The following is an 18742-nucleotide window of genomic DNA, read 5'->3' as shown; positions in this document are numbered from 1 at the left end:
GTCCAAGGAAGTTTGCTGTGTTTCCTAACCAGTCCCCTCTACTAACTATGTTTCAAGAGACTGAACCGAAGCAGTAAAATATATAAACCACCTTCTGGCTTGCTGGTGTGTTAACTCATATTGTCCTTAGATGAGGGATTGTCCTCAAAATTTCATATTTGCCTTCGAAGCTACACTTCTCGGCCAGTATGTCGGGTAATATCTCAGCCGCGAACATGATCAACCGGCAAACCAGCTGTCTGTTGAAGGGGTTCAGTTACTAAATATCATTGCGCCAATCGTCTAAGCTCTAAGCCTTCCGTGCGCACAATGAACGCGTGAGCACGCGTGCTCTGCGTTCGCCTTTGGATTGCGTTGACAAAATGTAACGGACAATAATTTCATCAGAAGACATATTTAGCTACGGCCAATCTACCAAGGGTGGTATCACCTGTAAATCAATTCAAAGTGTCCTAGTCCAAATGTTGTAATTTACTATTCATAGTTAAGGTAAAGAACCGAGTAATGGAGAAATTGTATGCGTCAGCAACTGAGACTGAGGTAGGATGTCACAGTTGGCTTACTAACGAGCAGGTCAAGTCGCATATATTTGAAATTAACTTACTTGTCAGCAAGATTGTCGCTGAAATCGAAGTTAAATTAGAACTTCTTACCTTAAAATCATCAGCCCACGACTGGTGCAATTTGGTTTCGCGCCTCCGAAGAGAACTTGGAAATATTATTGACTGCTTTCCGCCATATTCCTCTGAAAACTACAAATTGTTTGGGGAAAGGCAAACCAAGCACATTCTGGAAGACTTTAAGGAGTTTAACAAAAGAAGAAACTATCAAGAAAAATATTTGAAACTAAGAGCGCAGATTTTGGTATCTGAAAAATTCTTCTGCGATAATACTCCCACAAAAAAAGAAAACGAAGAATTGAAAAACAAGCTTCACCACTTAAGAGCTGAGATCGATTCCTACCAGTCACGAATTAGGGAACTAAAAGCTTCTATCAAATGTGTTACCAGCGAAATCATCCGAGAGAAGAAAGCTGTGCAACGTGACGAATCAGTCATGAAAACCCAAAAGGCGAACGCATTACGGAGGTTAGAGGAACTGCGTCACACTTTGCGAAGGAAAGAAGAACGGCTGAAGGAAACTGCCGAACAACGACAAGGTGATAAGAGCGCTTTACAGAAGGAGAAAGAAGAAAATGAAAGGCTAATCCGCAAGTTAAATTTTCTCTTAGACGAGCAGAGTTCTTCAAAAATCCTTAAAGATTAAATTGGAAATGGAGTTAAAGAAACTATGTAACCAAATGAGTGAATTAATGCGGTTGGACTTTCCACTTCCTTCTTTTAATAAACAGTGACACCTTTCTTGTCCTTAAAACAAAATATTTTCCTTCCTTTTCCTCTTGAGCTTGCCATACGTGAAATGACGCGTAGCCAACTGAAGATAACAAATCTGGGGAAGGGGGGGCAGAGTTGGCGTAGTGGTGAGAACGCTCGCCTTCCACCAATGTGTCCCGGGTTCGATTCCCGGACCCGGCGTCATAAATGGATTGAGTTTGTTGGTTCTCTACTCTACTCCGAGAGGTTTTTCTCCGGGTACTCCGGTTTTCCCCTCTCCTCAAAAAACCATCATCATTTGTATTTAATTTAGAGTTTATTTCCTTTTACACACGACTCCACAGGCTGTTCAGCTTTAAACCTTATCGTGTCTAAATAAAGGTATTATTATCATTATTATTATTAACCCCTACCATCAAACCAGCCCTGAGTCGTATATCAATAATATACAAATGTAGATGCCAGAAAACTTTCCTTAACTGACGCAACTTAAGCTTGTTCACAACCTATTCTCTTGTTTAATTTGGATTAAAATAAAACCAATTCGGCCAAGTTTAATCTCAGGCTATCCTTCCATTACCTTCCGAAGTAGGGAGTTAGATGGTAAATTTTAAGCCGAAAAGTGAAAAAAAAAGTATTCAACAGATTTACGGCATTAAAAAAAATTGGGGTTTTACGGCCAAGTACCAAAACTCATTTAGGTGATATCCTGCGTTGGCTGCTGAAAACATTTGAGCTTTGATTTGACCTTATATCAAATAGTTGACAAAATGATACGATCCTAAACAATTAGAGACTGAATAACAAAACGGAAGTTCAACAGACAAAAAAAAAACAATAATGCCAGACACGCACAATCAATTCCTGTTCTCAGCAAACCCTATCATAATATTTATTACACATACTAAAACTGTGGATAGCGTTGAAGGCGCGCTCTGATTGGCTAGTCAAACTCCGAATATTCTTTGCTATTTACCCTCCGAGCAACTCGGGAAAAAATGGCGTCCCGGTTTGCATCCGTGACAAGCGAAGAAATTACTCAAATCAATTTTTGGTGGTGTAAACAACTATTCACCACAGTGTCAGTGATTAGCGGCGGATATTTAAGGTAAATATCCGCCACTAACCACTGACACTGAGGTGAATAGTTGTTAACTATCTTAAAAAAAACTATTTAACCTTTATATCCATTCGAGAACTTGAATAATAGTATAACGGTTAAACTCGCAGTAACAACCTCTGTGAATATACTCGTATAAACCCGATATATAGGTGTACGTAAACAAACAAAAAACTAAAACCCATAAATTCAAATGTCTTCAGGTTTAAAACGACCAACACTTGAGTTTAGCTCCCTTTGAGAGCGATACAAAACGTTCCAAAGGAATAAATAGATAAATCAACGGTATCTCTTCTGAAAACTTCAAAGGAAACATTACGGTAAAAGAAACTACGATGTTACTTTTCAGTTAACGGTTATTCTACTGGCCTAAATTAACTTAATTTTCCAAGCTGTGCTTTTTTAAACAATTCACTTGCAGTGAATATCATGGAATCAATAATTCCTGCCACAGTGAAAGTCCCTCCCACGATAGCACAAACCTAAAAAGAACCAAAGAAAGCTGATTTGAAATAACACTGGTGACCAAAAACAAGGGATGAATACATGCAAGCTCCGTGGAGGCGTGTCTGAAACTTGTACAACATACAGTAATAACAAGGGGGAACACACCGCGGGACTATACGCGTGCGTTATTGACAGTGTGAGGTCAAGATGGCTAGATATTGGCCGGGGGAGAGGGGAAGGGGCCGGGGGAGAGGAGAAGGGGCCGGGGGAGAGGGGAAGGGGCCGGGGGAGAGGGGAAGGAAAGGGGGAGGAAAGGGAAGGGGGGCGCGGGGGTAGTTTAACAGATTCTCTCACATACTGTAATTCTATTTTTAAAGTAGCGCTGTACAAAAAATGACAGGCGAGTACCTACGGTACCCTTGTTCCATCTCGATACTAAGTTGTTGTACATAAGGTAAACGATCTATAACAACAAGTCGAAGAGACCAAAGCTACGCTGTCACAACCACGGAGATCAACTAAGTAACCAACTGTGCATGAGATGTAAGGCGTTACTTTACCAACTCAAATCTCCGAATAATACTAGCTAGAAGTGCCAGAGAAGAGCTGTCAAATCCCAACTGTTTAACCATACCGTAGTGATAAAATGATAAAGCGGTTTGCGTCTCTCCACGTATTTGACGGTAATCGGACTCAAGTCATAGCGAAACCAAATTGCTGAAATGATATAAAAACGAGAAAACTATTCGTTAATCTCGAAAACTAAAGCTTTTCTGCACAAAAGCTAATTGAAACAGCACCGGAATGGTACTTCGATCTTTACAAGGACATGCCTTGTTCATGTTAACAAGCCAATACATAACTAATACCCTACCTGGCAGAATCCGGCCGCCATGTCCATAAGCTACATAATCCTAAAACAAATATCCAAACAGTAACATTGAATTCTAGTTCTCAGGGACAAAAGGTGTAAAGTAGACTGAATTTGAGAATCAAATCAAAAGCTAGCTATGAGAAATGAACCTTATAAGCCCAGGTATATTGATATGTAAAGGTTGTGCTTCCATCCAGTTTCTCGTAAATTGTAGGTACAATCTTCAATACATAGTCATGCGAAGACAAACCTGCAAAACAACAGCATCTATTTGAATACACGTGTACCACCCTGTCCTTCGTGGTACAGCAGGAGTGATTAGTAACTGTGTCACGTGAGAAATTTTTGTACACATCAGTGTATAAGCCCCCACTCACAGATAAGCCACATCTTGAGTTTGGTAACTCTCACACTTGAAGAAAAATCGCTTTGAAAAGAAATTGAAATAAATCACAAGTAGAGTCTTGAGAAAGTTGTTTTATTATGGTATGATCACTTTTACTCACTATTAACATCTTCTTTATTTCGTCCTTTAAGAGCCACAAAAGCACCAGGAAGTTTATCCTGTGTTGGAAAAGACATTTCAACCACACAAATTAGACAGAAACTAACAATTGCAGCAGCAATTTGTAGTGTTCCTTCACAGGTACCAGGGCTTGGCACTTACTTTCCAACTTACTAGCCAAGTGGCTAGTGACGACTTAGATGGTACAACAATTTCAATTTGTTTACTAGCCAAACTGGTTAGTGGAAATTAAAAAACCATTAGCCAAAACTGAATTTCTACTAGTCTGTGGCTAGTTGGCTACCGCAAGTGTCAAGCCCTGGGTACAGAAACTACTATATCCCTACACCTCAGTATTACCCTGATTTCTGATCCAAAATTAAGAGAGTTGATGTGATGTGCCATATCTGGATTATCTGGCTGAGAAAAGACAAAAAGAAATAATTTTATAAAATTTGCTGCAATCAGGGCACAGGTTAGTCTCCTTTGCAAGCATTGTTTGATCTTATCATGCAATATGCTTTCTCCCAAACCAGCGATTGGAGAGAGAGCCCATTATGCGATGAGACCAAACAACGGCTGGGAAGGAGAATGGGTACAAGCTATCAAGGAATTTAGAAGACTGGTTAGTAATGATCAAAGCATTCACCTGTGCACCTGCTCCATGGGTGGACACATGGAAATTACCAGGAACCTTGAGAAAAGAAAAATCCTGATTTAGAAAGTTACTACATTATCAAACTGCTGTCTTGAGGACCCTGTGAACTGTTAATTAGTACAAAGTAAGGTTATGAATAGCTGTCTTTAAGTATTCAAAGCATGCAAAGATGTTACTCCTAGATCTGCAATATGCAAGACAGGTTCTTAGAGTAGCCCACATGCTGTTGCAGACTAAAAAAAACAGATGCTAGCAACTTGAGTCATGAATCTTATGTCTTGTGTTTACCTGCTTGAAGGCAATATATAATATATCTGAATACCTTGTTTATATTGAACTTGCAGGAGAAAACGCATCCTTCTGAAAGACAAATTTTACAATAAAATTTAATGTAATGGCAGGAAAAAACTGGAATAAACTGTACATATTATGTAAATAGTGTCTGTAAGTACAAACAAATGTAACCTGCATGTACCTCCATGATTTGTTTCTTCAGTGTGGGTATTCTCCTGAAAACCAACCTCATGCCTGTAGAAAAATATTACAGTAATTTACAGCCATAGTCAACACATTAATTGACTTATTCGATTTAATGCATGAACTTGAGTTTTATTTTGTAACCTCTCAGAGGTTGTTTTACAAAGGTGGCTTAATTGACTAAAAATATGTGTTCAAAAACAATGTTCTGTCAAATCAAAGTGTTAAAGCACTATGAGGTATATCAATAACAAAAAAAACATACAAAAGTTATTAACTGTTACCATCAAAATTATCAGTTTATGTCAATTTATCACTATCATTATAATTAATATCAATATGAATTTGACCAAACATACCGTCCCATTTCATCCTGGATATCCAGACCAAGATCTGAATAATAACAGCAAGTCAAATTTTGCATAATTATACATTATTTGACTATTATGAAATGGATGATAGATAATAATCTAGAACAAAAATTGAAAACAAACACAAATGCTTATCTACTTTTACTGTCAGCAATATTACCATAAAAATCAACAAGGAGAAAGGTACATTTGCATTTCGATACTTTTGACCAGTGGCTTCCACTTTTGAAATAATTATTAACTGGACTGATCACTGACAATTTTTTTCTAGAAATGCAGTGAATGGCCACTATTAGGAGGGTTAACTTGTTTCATGAGCCTTTACCATCTGGGAGGGAGACTATCTGTTTTTCCCAAACCTTCCCTACCCACTATAACCCAAAATCAAACATGGTGACATGATTACAAATGGTGAGCTTGCAATGCTTGTAGGTGATTCAGCCAAAACAATTAGCTTGAAATTCTGACTTGCCCTACCTACTGAGATGCCTACACTTTATTCTTTAAATATTTAGTTAACACCTCAAAAATAGAGAGCAAACACAGGTGTCAAATCATGGTGGGTGAAATGAATTTATAAGTGATACATGATTACCAGTATGCCCAAAATTAACAAGTGATGTCAGGGCTGTCATTAGTCGCCGGCTACTCTGACAAAAATTGCTGGCTGCTTCACTCATGAAATAACATTGAAAGTTTAGATACTGAGCAAGTCTAACCAGCGGCCCTATTCATTTCCTTGGTAGAATTATGAAAAGTAAAGTACCGTATATTGCAATTTCTCAATCATTTTATTAGGTAGTTTTCACTGTGATTCCCTCATTCGTCCTCAAATGCCAGAGAACTAAATAAAAATCTCTCTCCTTTGTACTTCATTCTACAAATTCAATAAAATTTGATCACTGTTACACCAGGCAACAAACTCAAATTTATTCATAGCATTTGTAGACAGAAAGTTCTCTTATTTTTTATTTTCTTTAAATATGATCACAGAGATAAGAGAGACTGCCTTAAAATGTCTCCAGGAAAAGGCTTAAAATGGTATTTGGGCTTGTGTAACCCTGCAGGCACAGGAAGAGCTTTCTGCAAATTTAGATTCAATAAATCTTTTTTGTTCTTGATTGTGATTGTCTTTCTGGTGGGAAACACCCCTTGAAAATGCTGAAAATGGCATTTGCTTGACTATTGATTTGATAATTTTCTTAGGGGGTGGAGTGGGTGGGGGTGCCCACTATTTTTATCAGCCATCTCAACTGACTAGTCATTAATAGTACTGTTCTTTTCAAGAAGTGAGACTAGCTAGAATTTCTCTGAGGAAAGGCAATTTTTGGTAATTTCAAAATGTTTAACTCATTTTGCTTCAGGGGGCTTTGCCCCCTTGACCCCCAACAGGGCTCTGCCCCTGTACCCTGCTGGGGCCCTGGGTGGCCCCCAAACCCCTCACCTGTGAGGGGGCCTCTGGCTACTTTCAAAATATCTCCACCTACTTCAAATCTTATTGACAGCCCTGGATGTGTGACTTTTAGAGAAAGGCAAGGTAAGCTGGACTGATGTGCTTACATAAGTATATAATTAGTCACTAAATATAGGTAGCAACAAAGGTAACTCACGTTCACACTTCATTCTTGGCAAAGTTATGTTTAATTTCACATCCAATCGGTCATTTTCTGTTGGGTTATCTACAAACAGCTCACTAACACTGAGCCAAAAACAAGAAAAAGATCCCCTCAGGAGATTAAAAAATTAAATTCAAAGAAACATGTATAAGTTGCAGTATCAGTAAACTGTAGCCATGGATAAAGGGCCAAATTAACATTCATTTTCTACATGCTCTTCATTTTTTCATGCACTTAATTTCAAGAAACTCAATCAATGCATGAAGCAAAAATAGTTTACCAAGATGGAAAGTGCTAAATGACTGCAATGTGAAAAGTTAGCATTTCTGAAAACCCAACCACCATGCCACAACTTATTGCAGTGGTGAACTTGAGATGTGTTTTCAAATGTTTGAAATGTGAGCATTTATCAAAATCTAACACAAATAAAACATTTCACAACTACTGGGGAAAAGTAATTTCATCTTTTCATGCTAACAGACCAAACACCTATCCCTAAGTTGCCATTTGGCCTGATTTGAAGTGATTTTTTTCTCTTTCTTTTGAAATGTTCTTTTTCAGATATACACACCAAAAGACAAGAAAAATTGTCAAGCAATAAATAACCATAAAAAAACTTAGCTTGTCAGTACTACTAACAGTAAAGAATCACTTCCCTTGAATCATGGTACATATGTTGTTCTAATCTTTTAACTGCTATCCAATTTCAGTGTATCAATTGAAAAATAAAATTTTCATTCAATTTGGCACTTACATTTCTGTGTTGATAAAGCTGTAAAACTCTGATAACAACAAAAATACTATGAACAGGCAACTGCATATTGAGACTGTTGAGTAAAAGAAATAGTAAAAGGGTTAAGCTGCTTCATCAGTTACTATGACAACAGTAAAAAGATTCACTATTCATCTTGAATCCTCTTCATGCAGTAATTTGTAACATGTACTTTCAAGCTGTCAACACCTCATCAAAGTACACATTTTGAAGATAAACTACAAAATACGCCTTGTTCACTTTACTGGAAATTTCATGGCATGTTTGTCTCAGTTTTGATTCCACATTTGTGCCTTTAATGATAAGTGCAGCATGGCTAAAGTAGTGCGTTCGCAGAAGCATTTGTCAATCTTACCAGCACATCGGTAGTGTGTTCGCCGACGCATTGATAGTGTGTTGGTGGTGTGTTGGTGGTGTGTCGGTAAGGTGTCGGCCGAGGTGTTGGTGGATCTTACCAATGTGTTGGTAGTGTATCAGTAGTGTGTAAGCTGATGTGTTGGCTGACACATTGGCCAATGTGCTGGCCAATGTGTTGTTAAGATCGGATTCTTTACCTTTACCATCACTTTTGTGACTGGAAACCAATTGAACAACTGACACTAACTGTTCTCTTACATGTCTCTCACCACTTATACAAATGTCTTTCCCATCTATTCAATCAGTTCAAGCTATACTCTACTGAGAGAGTAATGGGTATTTGGAGTAAACATCTGTCTCCAAGGGAAACTGACTCAATCAGTATACAAAACTGAAAATTGTGCAGCTGTGTGGTATATTCCCAAAGAGACATTGATAGTATACACAACAAATACAGACCTGATAACATGAAAGACTTTTGAATGTTTCTGGGTACATACTGTACATTCAATACAGTTGCTCTGAAGGAGTCATGTAATAGTGACACAATCCTCATCATAATTATTGAAACACTCCCAATTCAGATCCCCCACCCCCTTTTCAATGTTGAATACAAAAAAATTGCAGTCTCTGTAGAAAAATGATAGCATTGAGAAGGATGTTGGACCCTTCAGAATTGGTTTTTAACATAAGTAATTGGAAAAAAGCACTTACTAACTGCCCCTGTCAGTGTGGGTTCTGTTAAATCCTTTGGAACTTTTCTATAAACATCAAACCTGTAATATACAAAAAAACAGTACTTAAGGGAAATACCACCCCATGTCATGTACATGTGACCTTGCGCTAACAAGTGGCTTGGAAGCTCCTCTACTTCGTAGAACATTCAGCCCTGATGACTAACTAACAAACTTTTTCCTGCCTTCATTGTCTGACCCCAAATGACTGTCAAAGCACTCTTCAAAGAAGCCTAATCTCTCTTAAGCATTTATAATAAAAAACTCTTGATGAACATCTGTATTTACATGCTACTAGTTAAATACAACGGTCAACCCCTTAAATGAAGAGAAAGTTGGAAAAACAAGAATCTTGTTCAAAATCACTTGTGAATGCTATAAGCTGGGAATGATCTAAGTGTATTTCATTCACAATAGACACTAAAAGGAGGATCTGCCTGGCTGATTTAGCAAATACATAGTGCTGGCCAAGTGATTCTACTCTTTGTTTTACTGCGTAAAACTTTAAAATTCAACTAAGAACTTTGAAAATAGACTTATAATAAGGCAGACAAACCATCTTCAATCTTTTATAATATATGAATAAAAAATATTCTGGATTAAATTTTAATGTCTCAAATAACTGGATGTTGCAATGAGGAAAACCAGGTTAATAAAATCGAAACTCCTGCCTCTATATCTCACGCAAGGCAAACTTAGCATCCCCATTATTTCCTAGGGTACACAGTCCTGGTTTTCTTTTCTCAGCTGCCAAATATACACAACCCAACGTGTTTTGACACGTGTGCAATATTTTATAATTCTGGAGAATTTTTTATTTTTCCAATCGAAACTATCCTGCATAGTGATCAAGCTTATCGTTCACTAGAATTTCTTACCTTCTAACATCAAACTGCATGTTTCCCCGGTAAAATTATACCATTCACTCGTGAAAGATGCCGGACACAAAACTATAAACAATGGCTATTCGAGAACATAACTCTGGTTGCAAAATTTTTGCCGCCATGTATAATTTCTTACGCGGTGAATATTGATTGGCTGAATTATATACTTACCAGACTTCCACTCGTTGCGACAGCGCGCTTGAAATGAAACTATTTGGCTTGGTAACTAGTGCTCATTGAAATTACGTTGGCAAGCCTCGGAAATAATTATGATTAATTTTCCGAATGAGAGACGGAGAGTATAAGGCTATGACGATATGCTCTTAATTTTAGAAAAGCAATTACAACTCTAGATAGGATCTTACTCTTATAGATAGGATCTTCCCCACAAATTCTTGACACATGATTAAAAGTTCAGAGTATGATAATACTGTACCAAGGTTTGTTAGCAAACAGCTCCTGTAGGACTTTTTTCGAAGTATTTAGATGTCTCGAAAACAATTTTGACTGAAAAAAATATATATATAGAAAACAGTTTCACGATGACGTCCGCACTTGCGTACTTGCCTGAAACAAAAGTTGAAAGCTCTTGGGTAACGATCAATCACACAGCTCGTAGTTTTCAGTCCTTTTGTATTCAAATATTATAATTGCAACGTGGTGTAAACATGGTCAAGGTAACTATGATCCTACAAAAAAAGCTTTAAAGAAGAACAGCTCGTTGGTTTCCATGGACTTTGGTCAACATTTTCAGGCAAACTTTATAGAAACGCTGAATGCTGAGTTAAATTTCACCGTATCCGCGTAGCTGGCTGTTTAGCTCGGCCGGAAGCTTTGTTTGCTCTAATGCCTAAAAAACCGTCGACAACGAAAGCTATTTCAGGTATGCAGCTGCCTATCAGTTGATATCATTACCTAGACGCTTTAGCTAAAGCGGAATAAGAATGAAAATGAAACTTCCGACTAATTCGAGATGAGGTTTCACCTTGCTCATCCTTTGTGAAAGCACCTTTAATTGAAAAAAAAAAATTGAACATTGGTCTCAAGAGATTAACTTATGATCTCTTGCTGCTCTTTAAATGTCAAATGGATGGTCTTTATACTGCGAAAACTATAAATGGTTAATTAAAACTACACTGCAAGAAATATTACGATTTTCCTCATAATTTATTGAAACATATTTGGGCGCCATTCATCTGGGTCTGGTCAAGTACATTATAATATATTATGACTAACATCTTTTCAAATTTACATTCTCAATATTTTGAAATTTATCAATAAATATATCGTACATATCTTTCAAACTTTTCTTCTTTGAGTCAAGTTTTCACAAAACGTAATTCGGCTTACTTTTAGTCTTGCCACCGTAAAGTACAAGCCTATTTTATTTTATCAACTACTTGGGTAATACGAAAGTGATAATTTTTTTATTATTGCATAAATTACAAAAATATTCCTCATCGAAGTGGAAGAGAATTTTGTTAAATATTATAGTCTCCACTTCAATTTTGTCATAGTCTTTACTTATTCCGACCATTTTCAAAGCGTACAGTGACAATGATTTTACCACATGCAATTCATAAAATGAATTATTGTGTAAACCATAAATAACCAGACTAGAGGGTAAACGACGTGTCTTGTGAGAAAAGAGCATAACTGTTTTTTTTTTTTTCAGCTGTAATGGTAGATATACATTGGATTTACTCCGCTACTCTCTAAAATCAGCTTTAGTTGTACTAAAGAGTCGTTAATTTTTTGTTTCTTGCCTCTGGTATTTGTGAGCTACATAGGGGAAGTAACGAGCCCGGGTGAATTCTGTTTGTTACCAGAGGTCGTCATTTCGGATCCACATGGCAACGGTGAAAAACTGAAAAACCCAAACGGGGTGGTCGGTGTATGTGTACTCGTTGCTCTATTTGTCAGCTGAGTCTCCGATTCCCAATTAAGGAGTTGCCCCATGAAGTTAAAGTTTGGTGATATAACTGAACGGCGCTTCTTAACGTACTCGTAAGCTTCGTCCAACCTGAGTTGATGTCTACTTATAAGATATGCGAGGCAAATGGTGGCTGATCTTGAGATCCCAGCTTGGCAATGTACTAGTACCCGTCCTTTCGATTTCTTCACTGAATCTGAAATGAGACAAAAAAAGGGGAAATAAGTAAGTGAAAATACATTTAAAGAAAAGATGAATTTTTGATGAGGTGAAGCTTCCATGATAAGTTTTTACAGTGAGAACGACTAAGAAAAGAAGCAGAAAAATAAAGAAAATCTATATTCATAAATATTGGCTATCTGCAAGTCCGTCAGTCAAGACTCATCACTTGACAAGCCCCAAGATTGCTTCAAGGGATCGACCTTTTAGATTGTGTAATGTTAAGGGAGTTTCAGTGATTCTTGATATTGACCTCTAAAAGACCAGCTCGAACTTTCAGCAAGTTAACACTTTTTTGATTATTTTCCTTTGGGAAAGCGAGAGTCTTAAAGTCACAAGTTTTCTTTTCATCGATTGTGTTCCCTCTGCGTTCAAAAGAATCTCTTACCTATAAACATCGCCGCCTCCTCAAACCATCGGCCGATATCTGCAGTGTAAGTGTCGTCAACCGGAATGGACTTGTAGTCATATGCATCCTCGAAAAAGTTCGGAATATTTCTTGATACATTGACTATGGCAGTGATACCCAGGCGTTGTAGGAGCTCTTTCTGAGACGAGTGGAATTCACTTCCAAGATACAGATGCGGTAAGATTTCAACAGGTTCATTTGGCTTGGCTGACATATTTGGGCGTGATTCGGCATAATCCCTGACAGGATCAATCTCGTTTCTCGGGCTGAATCTTTTAGAATCTTTTGCTTTGAGCCTTAAACCGAGAGGACTGGAGCATGCCTGTGACGCTGTATGAGGATTTGCAAAGTAGCACATAGAAGGGAACGACGACGCGAATTTTTCAAATCCTCCTACCAAAAAAACAAAAACAAAATGCAGTCAATAAAATTATTACCATAGATCGTGATCATAGTTTTTCATGAAATAAAATTAGTTTGACCTTCAGATGAAAATCAAGTAAAGCAATGATCCTCGCAGGTGAGCTGCAATTTAAACAACTGCCCTCAAGTCTGAATTTTTTCAGGCTTCTTTCCTGTAATTGCTGAAATTGAAGCTCATTGCTTTACTTGATAATTTGATTGTGTTGTGGAGACTACAAAACATGCTAGAAATCACGAAGACAACAAAGATATGACGTTTCTTCATAAGTCGGTGGCGTTTCTTCGTGTAATTCTTAATTAATGGTTGTTCTAGATATCAAACCAAATATATCTTCACCGAAAGCGGTGACGCTAAAATATCTTTTGGTAGCAAATTAGTGACCGAACATATATGCTGGCGCACTATCTAGAAAACTCAACGTTCAGAGTCTGAGAAGATTTGAAAATGTTAAATGTTCTCGTCAGGATTGAAAGATTCGGCATTCACCAAGACTATTTAACCACAGAAAAGAAAACACTAGAAGGAAAAGAAAATCAGCTGAGTGTACCGTCACAACTGGTCAGGGGAAGCATGTTGGTACGTGCTTGTAAATATTTTCTCATAAATTCCGATCAGAATGTTTCCTGTTTTTTATTCAACTTTAAATGAAGGAAATGGTAACCAATAAGCCCAAATATTGCGAAGAAAAAATAGCCCGTCCAATAAAGGACATCCGCGATGATGTTTGACCTCTTTGATACGAACTCGATTGAAGACTGTTTTCAACTCGTACTAGAGGGGTCAACCATTCACTCCTTTAGTCATACGTGATGTCTTTGTCTTCATTCACTCACTGATATTTCAATAACAAAGGAACTCTTTCATTCATGAATTCACGATGAGCAGCACACGTAAACACGTAGTACACATTAATTACGCTTCGGCTTTGTAGTGTTTCTTCATCACAACATTCCCTCGCCTTCATTCCAGCGAGAAATAATCGATATTTCCACTTCCATCACCCTTCAGAGGGATCGTTCAAAAATAAATAACACTTTTTGACCTCTCAACGTCAACACTAAGAGCAACAATTAAATGATAAAAGCACACTGCCTAGGAGCACGTGGCTGACCGAACAATAGTTATCAGAGGCTTTCAGCTGAGTTACAAGGAAGCACTGAACTACTACGGGAGGACTAAACTCACCTTTAATGAAATATAAAGTTTTGTCTACTCTTTCTCTCCTCAAAAGCATATAGAGTATCTTCATCGTATTGTCCTTTTCCAAGTCATTCCAATCCTGAGTTCCTTCCCCGTACAAAAATAAAGTTTCTGCATCCGCAACCTTTCGTTTCAATTCAGGAGATTTGAGTAGACAATCTAACGTTGATGATCCACGATGCAGTCTTCTTCTTAAGATAGGAGGGCAGTGAACGTTAAGCGATCCTTTGATGTGGGCGGCGTTAAATGATAAGAACGAACGACAGTCAATGACTATACATTTCTGACTCAGAGAGCTGGTCATGTTTACAAACGTGAGTGGGGCGAGTGGCCATACAGAGTCATTCTCATCCATTGCAACCATAATCTTTGACGCAGCAATGATTGATAAGTAATTCCTTAATTCCTCTTCCTGAAAACAAACAAGAGTCGATCTATTACTTGACGATGAAAAATCTTTCTAATGTTTCTCCTTGCAGGGCTTCGGTGTCTTATGAATCTTTTTCAGGCCCGCGCTTTATATTCTCTTAATTCCGCGCACCCTATTCCCGAATTGTTATTTTTAACCCTGGTGACGTCATTCAAAGGCGTTTTGTTAACGTCGTGTCGTGCCTCACGAGTTTTGCTTGAGCCTATTATGTCGTCTTTAGTCAAAGAAACCAATACAGTGATGACCTATTAACAATATCAAAACAATGGGTGTTCCATTCCGGTCGTGACAGAAATGTTATCGGGTTCTCAATTTGACGTTTTTCGGAAATTACTTATCTATCAATTTTTTTTAGCCAACTGTTTTTTGCATTGAAGAAGAGCAGTAGAGGTCAAGTCTGTGAATTTGAACCAGTCCAATGACTACTTAAAGAATATTTCTTTATCTGACACTGGGATTAGGCGAAAAAATCCATTAGCTGTAACGAAAAATTATGTGTGATGACGTCTTCCACCAAAGCTTTTCTTTTCGCTATCGCATTTCACATCGAAACTCATTTGATTTCAAGTCCAAACAGGGCTAAAAACGAAACAAACCAGTGTTTTAACGAATGTCATTTCTTTTTATATCAGAAGAAAATCCACACTAATGCTCTCCATGAATCAAAGGACCATCTGAGTAAACTTAGGAAAAAAATCAACGTCACCTTTTCTTAATTAAAAGGTGAAAAGGTGAAAAAGAGAAAACAGTTATTTGACAGATCGTTATTTCAATTCGAGAATACGTAAAAATTATGCATCACTTCAAATATTTTACTAACCGCCGAACCTCGCCCTAATTCCAGACAACACACTTTGGTGGGAAACGCTACTCGTAGCCGGCTCTGGGTGCCCATCCAACGCGTTCCTGCTAATATTTAATTGGTTGCGATTTCCCTGGACGGCAAACACCGGCAAACAGGAAACGTTTTAATGCGCTAACAGAGACTCATTGCTTCCTCAAGACTCAACAAAACAATTCACTGACTCACTGACGTGGACGTTTCCAAACTAGAAAACTTCTCATCTTTTCAGTTTGCGCTCATCCTTAAAACCATACTACTAACTATGTTAAAACCAGATTGAAAGCAGCAACTTTTAGCGGACCGTTGACAACATCGCGTGATTGATTCTGAGACATGGTTCACTAGTTGTTACACCCCACTTCCAATCAGGCAAAATTATTCTAACATCACTTGCTAGCAATTTCTGTGGATCCTTTATAGATTTGACACATAGGTTGATATCAGTGCAGAAGTGAGAGTCCAAATACGGCTGTAAACAGAGAACGCCCTTTCTCAGTCGGTTTTTCTTAGGTTTTCTCTTGAGAAATCAAACCTCTAATCGTAGATGAGGTCACTTTGACCCGAAATAACATCATTCAGCCTCCGTCTGTCATGAGTAAAACTGAATTGGCGATCTGTTCGCGTACTGATTACAGGTCAAAGTTTTTGGCTCATAAAGTGAAAACTGATAGAGCTTTTTGTTATAGTATGAAACTTCGCCGCAAATAGCTAAGATTAATAGTGGGACCGGAAAGTCAAATATCGTTCGTCCTTGAGAAATAAGCGCGGTTCTCGTGGTGGCTTTTTCACCACTCGTCTCAAAATATCAACAACCCTGAAATTAACTGAACGACAGCATTTCTCATGAATACAGTAAATCTCCAAGTCCACTGCAAAAAATGATGATTTTAACCTTGATCGGCTTAATTACAGGCTACAGATCACGAGTTAATAAGGGATGTAATTCGGGATATCTTTTTTTCAAAATGACCTCTATGAGAACCAACGAACTGACGGCGGAATGTTTTGGATCTCGAACAAACAAGTGCCCTCTTTTTCGCTACGTAAGACACTAAAGCTGCCCTATGCGTATAAATAATCCGATTGGGGAATGAAAATCTTTTCTTTTTTAATTTTTTTTTTTGTCACACCTCTAAAGTTACACTGATTCGACAACAATTTAGATCGTAGTTAGTAAGTTTGTACTTACTCAGTCATTTTTTAAACCATGGATCAGTGAATCCCAAAGTTGAAAAAGCTTAGGAAGGACTTAAACGTTATGTTATGGAATTTAATCCAGGCCCTAATTACGATAAACTCGGCTAAAAAAACAAGGCTACACGGATCGGCTACATGCAAATTATTGGCGACTCAAACTTGGCACCTCATGCTAACTTGTCAAGGGCACATTCAATAATAAACGTACATCGTTGTTTTTCAGGCTCAATTTTCGAGAACAGCTGCATCCGTTGAAGTTTAAAAAAGACTTTTGATAGGCGGTGCAGGAGCGGGCTGCAGCTGTAAAGCTGACCGATTGTACAATAGACCTTCCGAAAACTAAAGGCTGGGTAGTTTTTCCGGAGCAGGAGTGATTCAAACATCCTCCGAAAAAAAAAATAGAGCTTTCCAAATGGGAGAGATTATATATCCCTTGAGTGTTTTGGCTTCTAAAATTCCGTTAGTCAATTAGTTTCAGTGTCAAAATACCAACCGAGTGATTTTAGCGAGTCTTTACTGTAACTTTTCTATGAAAAGTGTCCTTGTGATTCTGAAAACGTACAGCAGCTTTTTACTTCGTGTAGTGTATTATTTTGGATACCTTATAGTTGAAAAGGCAAGATCGCTTAATGATCTGGTTTTGGTCCGCCTACGGTGGAAACATAATATCGAAATGAGAACATTGAACGCATAGCAAGGTTTAATCGTCTACGGATCCTCCTCGTTTTCAATGTATATAGGATAAATCCGGTATCCTAGGGCTATAGAATTTATAGGTCACTTTATTGCCACAGCTCGATCCTTTTCGTATGGTTGACCGTCGACCACATTGATCAGACGACATTATTCACTGTGACAGTCATACCATACTGGCCTCTTTCAATCCCTCTTTTTCCTGGCATGTGACCGTAACGTTATTTCGATTGGGTGAACCAAGGTCCAATCAATATCTCATCACTAACGTAGAATAGACAAATTAAACAACAGTAGCCAGACAACTAAGAGTGCAACAATCGGCAGCAAAGAACACAACAAAATCTTGAACTAGTGAAACATAAGTCTAATATTCCCGCGTTTTTTAGCTGTCCTATTTACTACTACGCATTCACTCATTCATTCATTTGCTGGTAACACGTGGGAGCCCAGTCCAAGCACGTTCCCTTGTTATGCTTCATTACATGAACCCAGAATAAGAAGCGAGACTAAGTAATGTTTAGCCTTGAAACTATTTCATTGAACGCACTGAAGAGCGGTTTTTAGCCCCTTTCTCGCCTTTGAATCTTTTCGTTTAGTGTCTCAAAGAATTAGAGACAATCCATACTGTTAGTTCTTAAATATTAGTCTGAGTGTTGAAATATTACCGAGAAGAAACGTTCCTTTGACCACTAAGGGACAAGAGTGAACAACTGTGCGAAGACTTACCTTTCCACTTTAGAAACTTAACTCGCTAAACATCCTATCTTTTGTGTAGACCGGGGTTCACGCACACACCAAACTGGGACTATAACGAATCACCGGAAGTAAATTTAGCGACTGGTTGATACCAGTACAGAGAGAACAAAAGATCACAGGTCCTGCTTTAAATCACACGGTCCTGATGTATTATTTAAGTGTTTTAGACTCCAAGGTTTTTAGAAAAAATATTTCAAGAGGAATCTTTACCTTTGAGTGTAATCTGATGTTTAGACACTTTTTCTGTGTAATTTAGGCCGTGATTTACTTGTTGGTTCACAAAGTAGCTGTTTTTTATAACTTCATATTGGAATTTGGATCAACAACCTATTGGCTGGTACCCGCTGCATCAGTCGGAGAAGGAAGATCATTTGGTGTAAGAATAGCTAACCAGTTATAGCGTTAGAACGAGATGGAGAAAAAAAGATAAATATAGATCTGATGATGTTTTTTCTCACCTCTACGATAATTTTAGCATCCGATCT

The 18742-nt window shown here is 37.9% G+C and overlaps 3 protein-coding genes across 3 annotated transcripts; 1 reads left to right on the top strand and 2 right to left on the bottom strand.

Annotated features, from left to right (window-relative positions):
• The first annotated feature begins 106 nt into the window (after positions 1-106).
• Positions 107-2407, top strand: LOC148742212 (uncharacterized). The gene has a single exon (XM_088729608.1). The coding sequence runs from the start codon at positions 505-507 to the stop codon at positions 1264-1266; it is 762 nt and encodes a 253-aa protein (XP_088585734.1). The 5' UTR covers positions 107-504; the 3' UTR covers positions 1267-2407.
• On the bottom strand, positions 1632-10301 carry LOC111335058 (endoplasmic reticulum-Golgi intermediate compartment protein 1). Its single transcript, XM_022940899.2, has 14 exons — positions 10144-10301; positions 9246-9307; positions 8157-8229; positions 7397-7485; positions 5775-5808; positions 5414-5466; positions 5261-5298; positions 4930-4974; positions 4641-4700; positions 4282-4339; positions 3925-4025; positions 3776-3815; positions 3536-3618; positions 1632-2936 (listed from the first exon to the last, which is right to left on the bottom strand). Exons 1-14 carry the CDS (start codon positions 10161-10163, stop codon positions 2829-2831), a joined length of 864 nt encoding a protein of 287 aa, XP_022796634.1. The 5' UTR covers positions 10164-10301; the 3' UTR covers positions 1632-2828.
• Positions 10302-11297: 996 nt separating this feature from the next.
• Positions 11298-18305, bottom strand: LOC111335069 (dual specificity protein phosphatase 1). Its single transcript, XM_022940911.2, has 4 exons — positions 18228-18305; positions 14320-14746; positions 12690-13103; positions 11298-12278 (listed from the first exon to the last, which is right to left on the bottom strand). Exons 2-4 carry the CDS (start codon positions 14696-14698, stop codon positions 11932-11934), a joined length of 1140 nt encoding a protein of 379 aa, XP_022796646.1. The 5' UTR covers positions 14699-14746; positions 18228-18305; the 3' UTR covers positions 11298-11931.
• Between the last annotated feature and the right edge of the window lie 437 nt (positions 18306-18742).

This window comes from Stylophora pistillata, chromosome 1 (assembly GCF_964205215.1).
Source record: "Stylophora pistillata chromosome 1, jaStyPist1.2, whole genome shotgun sequence".
NCBI lineage: Eukaryota > Metazoa > Cnidaria > Anthozoa > Scleractinia > Pocilloporidae > Stylophora > Stylophora pistillata.
Note: the sequence above shows the minus strand (reverse complement) of the source record. Positions and strands in the feature narration are given on the sequence as shown.